Source organism: Triplophysa rosa, linkage group LG20 (genome assembly GCF_024868665.1).
Source record: "Triplophysa rosa linkage group LG20, Trosa_1v2, whole genome shotgun sequence".
In the NCBI taxonomy this organism is placed as follows: domain Eukaryota; kingdom Metazoa; phylum Chordata; class Actinopteri; order Cypriniformes; family Nemacheilidae; genus Triplophysa; species Triplophysa rosa.
The window spans coordinates 6,948,880-6,961,166 of record NC_079909.1 but is presented as its reverse complement, the minus strand read 5'-3'; the positions used below and the strand labels follow the sequence as shown (position 1 = coordinate 6,961,166).

General features: G+C 38.2%; 2 protein-coding genes across 6 annotated transcripts in view; one reads left to right on the top strand and one right to left on the bottom strand.

Moving 5' to 3' along the window:
- Window positions 1–1,405: 1,405 nt before the first annotated feature.
- Window positions 1,406–4,294, top strand: lhfpl5a (LHFPL tetraspan subfamily member 5a). The gene is made up of 3 exons (XM_057362555.1): window positions 1,406–1,823; window positions 3,216–3,455; window positions 4,001–4,294. The coding sequence occupies exons 1-3, from the start codon at window positions 1,412–1,414 to the stop codon at window positions 4,009–4,011; spliced, it is 663 nt and encodes a 220-aa protein (XP_057218538.1). The 5' UTR covers window positions 1,406–1,411; the 3' UTR covers window positions 4,012–4,294.
- Window positions 4,295–6,547: 2,253 nt separating this feature from the next.
- srpk1b (SRSF protein kinase 1b) overlaps window positions 6,548–12,287 on the bottom strand; it is a 35,474-nt gene continuing 29,734 nt past the window's right edge. For all 5 annotated transcript variants that reach the window (XM_057362887.1, XM_057362883.1, XM_057362885.1 and 2 more), the window contains 3 exons: window positions 9,381–9,450; window positions 8,234–8,326; window positions 6,548–7,858 (listed from right to left, as the gene is read on the bottom strand). In XM_057362887.1, coding sequence (XP_057218870.1) covers window positions 7,674–7,858; window positions 8,234–8,326; window positions 9,381–9,450 — 348 coding nt within the window. In that variant the 3' untranslated portion in view covers window positions 6,548–7,673. The remainder of the gene's footprint in view (window positions 7,859–8,233; window positions 8,327–9,380; window positions 9,451–12,287) is intronic.

The window sequence follows — 12,287 nt, the reverse complement described above, 5'->3', positions numbered from 1 at the left end:
ATAATTTCACTGGCAGCAGGTCTAATGTGATATTGTCACACAAAAGCATTGTGTTAAACGGGAACATTAATAAATATCTGTCTGTATTATTAACACATGATGTGGATGTAATATAATAAGAAAACCAGTACGTATGAGATGATTAATAAAAGCTGAAAGTTTTCCCATTATACTGTATATTGCAAGCGCGATTGCAAGCACTCCATTTTTATAATGTCACAGCGACTCCTGTTGGTAAATACTTGCAATTGAAACGTATTTTTTGGACGTTCCTAGACTGAACACCGGTGTTGGTTAAAATGTTATTAGACAGTGTAGTTTTTCCTTCCTGATTGTTTAACAGTGTTGTCAGTTTTTATACGATACATACATTATTTGCATTTTATGTAGGTCAAAAAAATGATCTGATATTTTTTTATTTGAGACCATTTTTGTTACCGGTGTATGATTTTTGTTTAATAGTTTTTTTCTTTTACAATTAGCTGAAAAGCCATAAAACAGCCTATAACAAATTTTTAAAATCATACCTCAATTTCGTTTTATTACACAAGAAAATTTAGCCTATAACATATTTAAAAAATATTAAATTAAATGAATTTAGTCACTCAAATTTTATATTAGATACTGTTTGCAAAATATAAATTATTAAATAAAACAAAATTGGTAACATTGTTTTGACATATGTTAACATGACTTTGCACTTCATTTTTCATTTTTTTGCAGTGTATTAATACAAAAATCTATACAAAAAACATTCTCCTATTGAAAATAAATAATTATCCTAGTTTTCTATTTAAAGAACTTTGATTATAAAGTGTGACAACATTTCTTAGAGGTCTATGTAAACCAACTATTAACCAAGCTGTATTTTTTTTGCAACAACCGAAAAAACATTCAAGAATAATTTGTTTTCCATACACTGCATGTGAATACGTATATTTTATTTTTTTATTTATTTAAAATACATTTTTATTTTAGTCACCAGAGAGAAACGTGTGCCTGAAATCACTAGCCACTTTGTCATTTCCCTATTCTGCAGGAGGAAACAAAAACTTTTTTTTCGCTTTTTTTAGTTAAACAGTGTGCCATCTCTCTGGGTCTTGAGATACAGTCTAAAAGTAACTAAACCCCTTCATTAATTAATAATCCCATGATCTCACAGCACCACGGAGTGTTTCATCAGATTCCAAACCTTCTCATGGCTCTGATCTAATGGATACATTCAGAAGATACATCTGACTTCTGTTGACTTAATCTGACAAGTGAAGGTTGACTCAGGTTACTGTTGGGTTAGGTTATCTCATGCACCTCTCAGGACACGGAGCTCTCCACAGCACCTTCGTAAAGAGTAACTTTCATATCATCTCTTGTTTAGCACGCACCCTCGGGTGGACCATCATCTCCGGCAAACATGAGTAAACTGTTATCTGCCCAAGAGGCTGCCAAGATCTATCACACCAACTACGTGAGGAACGCAAGGGCGGTCGGCATGCTCTGGACGGTCTTCACCATCTGCTTTGCCATCATCGGTATGGTAGTGTTTATACAGCCCTATTGGATTGGAGACAGCGTCGATACGCCCCAGTCGGGTTACTTTGGGCTTTTTCACTACTGCATCGGGAACCCCATCACTGGAGAACTGGTGTGTAAAGGCAGTGCTTTGGACTTTGGATCCATCCCTTCTGGTGCTTTTAAAACCGCCATGTTCTTCGTAGGCATTTCTTTACTGCTGATTGTGGGAACTATCGTTTGTTTTAGTTTGTTCTTCTTCTGCAACTCGGGCAGTGTGTATAAGATATGTGCATGGATGCAGCTCGCAGCTGGTGAGTGACATCATATCAATACCTTTGAATCATAACTATATTTGAGTTTTACTTTGAACTAATCAGAAAGTCATTTTAGTGGAAGTAGGAAGTGGAATTATGTTTATCAGAATTTTTTAAATATATGAACGCACAAGATTTATTGTTTCAGGATTTAAACCTAACAATGATATATTTTTGTAAAACAAATGAAAACACCTATGCAATCCTCTGTAAAAACAAATGCCATTTGGTCCATATAGTCCACTCATATTCCTCTGTACGTTACCTGATCTGTTAAGCATTAAACAATGCGTCGTTGGCTTATGAAAGTTATTATAAAGTGCTAACCAAGGCACTTTAAAATCCTGAATGAACATAGATATTCTTAATTTACACTTTGCCAAAAGAAAATGCCATGTAAGATGATAAAGTCACCTGCCCAAAGAAAAATGCTGTCAGCCTTTCCTCACCCTGTTGTCATTTTAAACCTGTGTGACTTTCTTACTTCTGCAAAACACAAAAGAAGATCTTTTGAAAAATGTTGGTAGCCAAAAACCGTGGGTCCCCATTGACTTCTATTGCATGGACACAAAACCAATGCAAGTCAATGGGGACCAAAGCTTTTATGTTACCATTTTTCAAAATATCTTCTTTTGTTTTCTGCAGAAGAAAGAAAGTCACACAGGTTTAAAATGACAAGAGAGTGAGTAAATAATGACAGAAATTTCATTTTGAAGGTGAACCATCCCTTTATCGCTGACATGGAGTATCTCTGGACTTCAGCACCCTGGATAGTTCCAGCAGTTTTATTGAATGCACGCTGCTTTGCAATATACATATAAGATGACAATATTGGGGAAAGTAACCTAGTTTAGAAAATGTTCTTTACTATTTGAACTAAAATAAGGAAGCAACATTTTCAGTTTAGATATCAAATGGAAATCGAATGATTTTTAAGTCTTGTAAGTAATGCAGTCAGTGATAACACAGATAACCCGTCTTACATAACAATGCACTTAAATAATTACACATGCTCATTAAAAGAAAGTGAGGGTGAAAGTGAGAGAGAGTGTGTGTAAAGCTATACCACACCAGCACCAGCTGCCCTGCAGAGGGTATATTGACATATGAATAATAAATGATGGGATAAGTGCCTAGAGTTGCCAGGCAACAGTCATTGCAAAGCATTTCTCTGAGTTTTTCTGACAATGATATATGGAAAACAGTGTCTAGTTCTCACACTTTTTCCTCGAGTGGATTTCTCAGTGTATAGTTTTGAAAATCATAATGGAAACTGATAGATCCGAGCCTTCTTACGCAACATGTTTTTATAATGTAGGTGTTTATACTGTAAAACACTTATGAATTAGAATGAAACCAAAGATAGACAAGTTTCGTTTCTGTCTTCAGCCACTTGTATGGTCATAGGTTGCATGATCTATCCAGACGGCTGGGACTCCGAGGAGGTGAAGCGCATGTGTGGGCAACGGACTGATAAATACACGCTGGGTAACTGCACAGTGCGCTGGGCGTACATCTTGGCTATCATCAGCATCATGGACTCCCTCACGTTATCTTTTCTGGCTTTTGTGCTGGGCAACCGCCAAGACAAACTACTGCCAGAGGACTTTCAGGGCGGGGAGAAGAAAGGTGAGAGAATGTGAAGCAGCGAGACAGCAACGTAGATTCAAAAATAAATTGTTTCTTCATGCGTCTAATTTTGCACAGCTTGACTGTAAGTATCAAGAGTCGATGAAAAATATCACTTTTGTGGAAAATGTTTTTTTTTTATGACCGAGAGTGCCCGGATGAACTACAAAATCTTCTTACCTAAAAAATGTAACAAAATCTAGTCATCATTTAGTCATACAATTCATTTATTGTATGACTCTTTCATCTGTGGAACACAAAAGAAGATATTTTTTGAAACGTGTCAGTGGTTTTGTGTCCATACAATGGAAGTCAAAAGGAGTCAATGTTGTTTGGTTACCAACATTCTTCAAAATATCTTCTTTTGGGTTCTGCAAAAGAAAGAAAGACATACAGGTTTGGATTGACATAAGGTCATCTTTTGTTTACTATCCCTTTAAGGTTTCAGACTATTATTGTCAGGCCCAAAGAAATACCTCAGAAAATATGGCTAGCTGCTCTCATAATGTTAAAAAAAGCTAACATGTACCTTTTCTTGTCTTCAGAGGAAGCATGAAGGTCCCTGCACAAGTAAAATGGACATCACATCACTGCTGACAAAACTGCACAGTAATTGCCACCTTTGAGATTACTTCACCAAAACATTATTTCTAATATAAACCATGTCATGTCGGTCTGTTGCTTCTTTATTTTATAATACCGAGGCCATAATGAGGTAATTTGTTAACGTAAATAATCACTTTTGTATTGAATGCATTAATGTAAACTGAATTCAGTAAAGCATTTTGGAATACTCGATTCTGATTGGTCAATATGCAGTCTTATCTCACCGGTGCAGAGCCATTGAGAGAGTCGCGTCAACTCTGTTGACTCCAATGGAACAGATTTTTCACAGCAATGGAAATGACGTGTTTTTGTAGGCTAACCCGGAAGTACCGCACTGGTTCCCTCGACCGAAAGCCTATGCATTTTCCCCATAGACTTTTGGAAGATCGCAAAAATCAAGCTCCGTGATTAACAAAGGTTTATGATGTTTACACATTTTGTCTATCAAGATAATCTTTGCAAATTAACACAACATTTGTTACACTTGAAGCCGAAAGTGAAAGTAAAAGAAGCAAAAGTAAAAAGCTAACACGATGTTATAAACAGACTACATTTATACGATTTAAGGTTCAAAAACGCTGTATTTTCCACATAACGTGCGTGTTTGTGTCTCCTCTTTGCCCCGCCTCTCTGAAACGCCTGGATTTTTTACAAAACTCATCGCTCTGAGAAGCGAGGTGTGCTATGATTGGCCAGTTAACCAATGCGTAGTGATTGGTCGAATACTGCAAGCGTGTGACGGAAATGTAACGCCTCTTACCATATTTGGAACATCAGGTTCCAAAGCAATTGTACTGACAGGTACGCCCACCTTACTTGCGTATACATTTGGGCGGTCTTAGTCAAATCATACCACCAACTGACGTAGATTTGTGGGGGTGTGATTACACGAGGCGATTCAGGCAGGTCTGGGTGAGCATTCGCTTTTAGATAGAATGCATCTGTTTGCAATTGTAGGTGTCTAGTACATGCATGGGCAACTTATAACTAGGGTTGGGAATCGTTTCAATTTTATCGATTCCGATTCCAATTCCGATTCTGCTTATCAATTTCGATTCTTATCGATTCCCAGTTTCGATTCCACAGTTGAAGTAAAACATTTAGATATCAACCTGTATGGTCATTTAGCCTGCTTATTGACTTGTTTGCAAAATATATTTATATATTTATGAGCACCGTTTTGTGTATATTTACACATAGAAACACACCTTTTCTGCTTTATTACAATTTGTATTATCATAGTTGAACTACATCATGGTTAAACTGCAGTTACTATAATGCAACTATGGTTAATTTGTGATTCCTGTGCTTTGATGCAAATTCTACAGCTAAACTATGCTTACTATAGTAAAAAATATTGATCATTTTCATAAGGGCTTTTATTGAGATATCAGCAGATCATGCAACGCATGTACTTTTCTGAAAATATGCACACAGGAATTGATGAGAGGAATTCAAATTTTAATCTCAAGTATCCGATTCCTAGCCTTTCGATTCCGATTCCAAATTGGAATTGATTTTCGATTCCCAACCCTACTTATAACACACTTAAGACACAGAAAAACACGTTTTCGCGCCATATGACCCCTTAAAGAGATTGTGCCCATGTTGCATTATTTGTGATCTTGATATGCACGATGACGTCTTAATGTCCCCATCAAAGGAAGTAGTCACTTGTAGCAACTTGTAAGCAACCGCCGTTTTTAAGACGCAATAAGGCTATAAAAAATCACAAGCGTGTTATAATTGGTGTGTTTTATGTCATAGAATAAAACGTGAACATATTTAGAAAATTTCATTTCAATATTTAAATATACAGACCTCATTATTTTTTACCAAAAACTCATTCAAAAGACCCATAGACGTTGGAGTGATGGAACCCGAAGTCCTAAAATGTTAACTCGCTTCTGGGTTTTGCATTCAAAAATATGTCATCTATGAGCCTCCCTATGGAGGCTCTCAATAGTTCCCGTTAGTTACTAGTTACGCATGGAGCTGCGGCTAAACAGACCAACTGAGGTAAACTTTTAACCCATTTAAAGACGCAAGTCATTTAATGAATTAAAAAAATGGAAGAAAAAGCATTTAAAGAGAAAACATAACTTCCTGGAACTATCTGAAGGCTCCATGAATCACATGACACACGAAAATGTCGAACTTCTGTTGGCGCAACTCTCGCTCTCAATGGCTCTGCACCAATGCATACCACTCATTGTAAATGTATTGTTCCAGTAACGATGGTCAATAGTTGCAGTTTATTCACGATAAATCACCATTTGACCTCCAGTGCAACCCCATCATCATCATTTAGTTGCACACAGTTACCATGTCAGGCATGTTATCTTCCAATGGAAGGCACTTAATGATTTATTGTGATTTAGTGACCAGTTCTTAATGCTATAAATTGACTACTGGTGACGCTTGCATTTTAACTTACAAAACCGGCACTTGCCCTTTCATCTGCAGTGAAACCCAACAGCCATGTGCCATTTCAAAATCTTTATTTGAAGTTACTACAGAAACCACTTGAGTTCAGAGTTGAACAATCAAAAGCGAAGAGATATTCTTGAAAAAGAGCAGAGAAAGTGGATGCGTGATCCTAAAACTGTCCCCAACTAGACTGCCTTGTATCACAAAAGAGCAGAGGGTCCTTCAAAGCTATACATCTGTTTTCATTAGACACGCTCTGAAATAATAAAACAAGTGAAAAGAGCTGAAAAAGAAGCCCGGGTCATCTCAGATTCATTTCAAGGCATATTTTGAACCAGCGATTCTCAGACATTCCTTGTAAGCCATTCTGAAGCCATAGCAAAACTGTACACAGTTATTGGGACTGTACAATACTGATATACTGTGAAGAACCAAGTCTTTGGTACGAATATGTACAACATCTGAAACGCGAACTGATTTGAGATCTTGTAAAGCAAAAAAAAAAAAAAAAGATACCAAAACTCCCTGGCATTCATCTTTTTCTTCAATACCAGGTCATGGTATAAAACAAGTGATATGGCCATGATAGTCATTTATAGATCTGGAATGAGGACTTCAGTGCTTTTGATTTTCTTTGTCTTTTTTTGTATGATAAAAGCACACGTGTTTCTCTTACACTGTACAGTAGCGCACATTCAAATAAGCGGTTTAAAAATATGTAGGAATTCTTCACTGTTCCCTCTTCATTCTTGTGGCGACATGACAAAACATTTCTCACGGCTTCTTAACACACTGAGAAAACACTACAATCAACTAATGAGTGCTTCAAACTCAACACGCTTGCGTTTCATCTGCAGAGTAAAAGAAACTTGAACCTCTATCAAATCCCAAACTTTTCAAACTATATCGTGATCTGATGGAAACTGTTAGTAAAGTGATACGTTTGCGAGAGAACAAATCACTGAGATAACAGTACACATAAATGATACCCAGTACGTAAAATAGAACAACAACACAAGATTAGATTCAGATTAGATGTGCTTGACCGGTTCTCCTCGCGTGTGCGGCTGACGTCTGCCGTGACACCGCTAGCCTCTCAAGACAACGCCTGTGACCGGTGAGCATTCGTGAGTTCAAAAGATCGGCGTGTGTGTGACTGCGTGTTTCGGGAGCGTCCGGCCACTAGGAGTTGATCCACGGATGTCGGAGGCACTCTGCAGCCGTGGCTCTTTTCTCCGAGATGAGGTCCAACATGGGCAGGAGGAAGTCGGAGAAGGTCTGGGCCTCCTCTCGGGACCACTCGTACTTTTCCACCAGCACGTCCAGCAAACCCCACGGCTTTAGCTTAGTGATGTGCCTCAGGTCACCTAACACAGACGTAAAAGACAAAGTCACTAAGTTGTGCATCTCACAGATTTCCTAACTAAAATCGCCAAGCAACACGGAGGAACTTGTTGAACACATAATTGAACTAAACACAGGTGTAGATATATTACAGCTATTTTAAAAAGGCTTTTAACATGACTCATCCAATCTGATTTTAGGCAAGAATATTTGAAAATGAACAGAGAGGCTAAATAGGCTACAGACACACAGGCAGGAAAATGTATGGCCATACCCGCGCCAACACACCTCATTCATCAAAGTGTAATGTTCACGCGAGGCTATTAAACACTGCAAGCAAGTTTCTCAAGTAGGTGAAATGAACATTAGCAGAGCGGTTAATCATGTAGCAAGTGTACCTTTCTTGGTGAAAAACTCCTTGGAGTATTTGCCGTTCATGATGAGTTTCCGTGGAATCTTTCCCAGGAGTTCGATGATCAAAGCAATGTGATCTGTGCACAAAATCAAGTGAATTATAAATTAAATATCGTCGACCTTGCATCACCAAAACAGCCACTTAACCGGAAAAGAACAAAACACTGCAATTTTTTCCAATCATGTTGTCAAAGTTGACAAGCTGTTTTTACATGCTTCTGATTGGTTAAATATTTGCAAAGCCCACAGACAGTCATGAAAAGTCATGAAAATTGGAGATAAAACGTTTCTTCCTGACAGCAACGAGATTAATATACAGCCGTGGAAAAAATTTAAGACAACATTTCAAGTTTCAAGCTTTTCTGAGTTTACTATGTATATATGTATGTGTTTAGGTAAAATGATCGTTTTTATTTCATTCTGTGAACTATTAACAATATTTCTGCCAAATTTCAAATAAAAATTGTGTTTCTATTTGCATTTATTTGCAAAATGAACAGGAGAAACAGGTCGAAATAACAGAAAAGATGCGCTGTATTCTTTCAGACCTCAAATACTGCCAAGAAAACAAGTTCATATTCACTTTTAAGCAATACAACAGTCATATTTCTACATGTATTTAGGAAAAGTTCAAAATATTTTTTTTATGTGTTAACCCTGATTTGTCACAGTTTTCATGTGTCTTGTCATGCTGTCAGTCTTTCACATTGCTGTTGGATGACTTTATGTCACTCCTGAGGTTTCATTTGGTTGAAATTCAACAGAAACTCGACTGAAATGGCCACAATACATCTCGAAATGATGATTAAATAAGAATTTAATCTGAATTTCTTCCACGGCTGTATATTAATATAAACAGTGATTCTAAAGTCAGCTAAAATAGTCGGGTTAGTCATCTAGACCGTGGCTTTAAACATCTCTGCGAGTTCACTCCCGGTGTCATCTCCCCAATGACATCGTAAATATTTCACTGTGAGTGTGAAGTAGACGTCACTGGCATCATTAATACACCTTAATGGCTCTCGTTCAAGTGATAATTAACACCCAGAATGTGGCTTGTGTTTGCGTTTTGATTTTCTGCTGCTCTGTGGAATGTGTGGGTTGAATCACGAGCTGTGAAAGAATAATTACCTTCATCTCTGGAATAATCCTCGCCTGAGTGAGGCTCGAACAGGTAATCCCCTGTCGCCAGCTCAAATGCCTGCAGAGAGACACACAGAGTGAGCATGCTTCTGTGTGTGTGTGTGTGGTAGGGATGCCAAAATACTCAATATAATATTGAACCGTTTTAGTTTTACACTACATACGAAAGCAGCACGCTCGCGTTGATCTCACCCAGCACATGCAGAAAGAGCGTCTACAGCACCACGCCAAAGTCTGTTTAATGAAAGTCATTCCACTCGGCGGCCTTTCGGACAGCTTAGTCATAGCAAGAGCGCCTCCAGGCAGCTATTTAGCATCGCATTTCTTCCAATTTATTGCAATGGCAGTGGCGCACCTTGTTAAAACAGTGAGGGAAATATTTATTTGATCCCCTGCTGATTTTGTAAGTTTGCCTGCTTACAAAGAAATGAAGGGTCTATAATTTTTATGGTAGGTTTATTTTAACTGATAGAGACAGAATATAAAAAAAATCAGGGGAAAAAATGTTATATAAAGGTTATAAATTGATTTGCATTTCAGTCAGTGAAATAAATATTTGATCCCCGAGCAACTAGCAAGAATTCTGGCTCCACAGATTGGGGCTGAGGGACGGGCCAGTGTACCGTAAAATCTTGGACGAGAACCTTCTCCCCTTAACTAGATCACTGAAGATGGGTCGTGCATGTGCCTTTAACATGACAATGACCCAAACCATATTGCCAAGACAATCAAAGAGTGGCTTAAGGAGAAGCACATTAAATGTCCTAGCCAGTCTCTAGACCCTAGTCCAGGAGTCATCAACTAAAATTGCTTGAGGTCCAGCAAAGAACCCTCCCTTACCAGCCGAGGTCCGGACAATTAAATACCTAAAAACATGAATTGTTGCTTTTTGGCAGACCAAAGAAATAAAAACGACGGCATAACAATGTCTGACAACAATATAATGAAGGAAAATGTGCAAAATGCCCTAATCTCTAAACCTGCACTGAACATACATTCATTTCAACATGAACAACTTTAAAAGAAAACTAAAGTGTTGTTTTCTGCTGAACTGAGATTAACAAATAGCAGCATCAAGTTGTGACTGAACATCCTCTGATAACATTTCAGCTCTTCTTGTGGCCGGGGGTTTAATATTTTATTTTAGTTCATGTCCTTATTTTCCTTCTACAAGTGTTTCACACGCAGCCTCCATGCACTCTTTTACTATTTCCCCAACAGTAAAGGGCTTGTTATGTTTTCCTAAGATCCACTGTATTCTTAGTGAACATTCATATGCTCGTTGTTGGGCGGTAAAAGTGAGTGAGTGAGGACCCGTGTAGATCGCTCCTACTGGGCTTTGAGCTAATATATTTTCTGTGTCCTTACCTCGGACTGCTGCGGGTAAGTTTCTTCAAAGTGTCTCTGTCTAGTTTCATAATGCTGTTTAAGGCTTCCAATTTTGACAACCGCAACAGACTCCGAGCAAATGAGACAAACCGGTCTTGTGCATGTCGATGCAGGAAGAATACATGCAAATCTCTCGACCCATTCATCTTGGAAAACATGGTTTTCAGCGTCAACTTTTCTAACTTTTGAAAAGGACATTGTTTTTCAGTCACTGACAGTTACATCTGTCTGCGCGCTGTGCAGCGAAGCTGTCTCGGCTCTCTTCACTCATCGACGTCTGAACGTAGCAACAGTGCGCAAATGTTAGCTGTCCGTGGCGCCGTAGGACCCAAACTGCTACTGAGCGGACCTTAATGTGCCTGGTATAAATTTGATTGCGTTAGAAAATAATGTTACCCGTTCATTTATTTAATATGTCAAAAGGCCTTGAGGTCCGGACGGACGCATCTCACGGTCCGCATTCGGACCGGAGCCCGCTAGTTGGTGACCCCTGCCCTAGTCCAATAGAAAATCTGTGAAGGAGGCTAAAACTCAAATTAGCTGAGCGACAGCCAAGAAACCTTAAAGATTGACAGAGGAGTGGACTAAATGTATCCGGACACATGTGCAAACCTAGTGAGCAACTATCAGAAATGTTTTACCTCTGTGCTTGCCAACAAGGGTTTCTCCAACAAGTTAGGGCTGGGCGATATGGCAAAAAAGTAAACTCGATAGTTTTTTTCTATATTGATCGATAACGATATTTATTTCGATATATATTTAATAAAAAACTGTATTTAAAAGAATCTGTTTTAAATACAGTTTATTAACAAAAGTTAACCTTTAACCAGGTAAAATTCAATTAAATTAATGCACTGTTGCAACACAGAGGATATTAGGCCATAAACAACATGTACCAGTTAATTCAGTCTCATTTTGACTCAATTGACTCGTTAAGTTAAGGGAGTGTTCATTCAGTACATTCAACCAATGAAAGGGCTCCGTTACTGCGTACATTCGAACGCTATTGGCTCAGCACCTGCGCACATACATAACGCTGCAGTAATGTCTTGCTCGAGTAGTGGGATTCATTCAATGTATTCAGTGAACCTTAAAGACATCTCACATAAACTGTAGTACATTTCTTTAATCATGCAAGAATCTTACATACAAGGTTCAATATTTTAATGTGCACACAAACTCACTTCATTACATGTCTAATCTGTACAGGGCAGCGCTGGTTTGTTTCATAAGCACCAGCTCATGTTAGCAGATATGTTAACGATGGATATAAAAACATTTGTGCTTGAGTTTCGAAGTAACTCGCTTGCAATTGTGCCTCAAGTTTGTTTTGTTTAACCGGCGATTGCGAAAAAAAATAAGACACTTGATAAACGGCGTGATGACAACTCGAGGTTAGTTTCACCTTTGTTTCCACTTCCAGTCATGTTTTCCTCCTCGTGTTGAGTTTTCTTTGCCAAGTGCAGTATGAAATGGACTTTGTACTTTGACGCGCATGATAAAAGC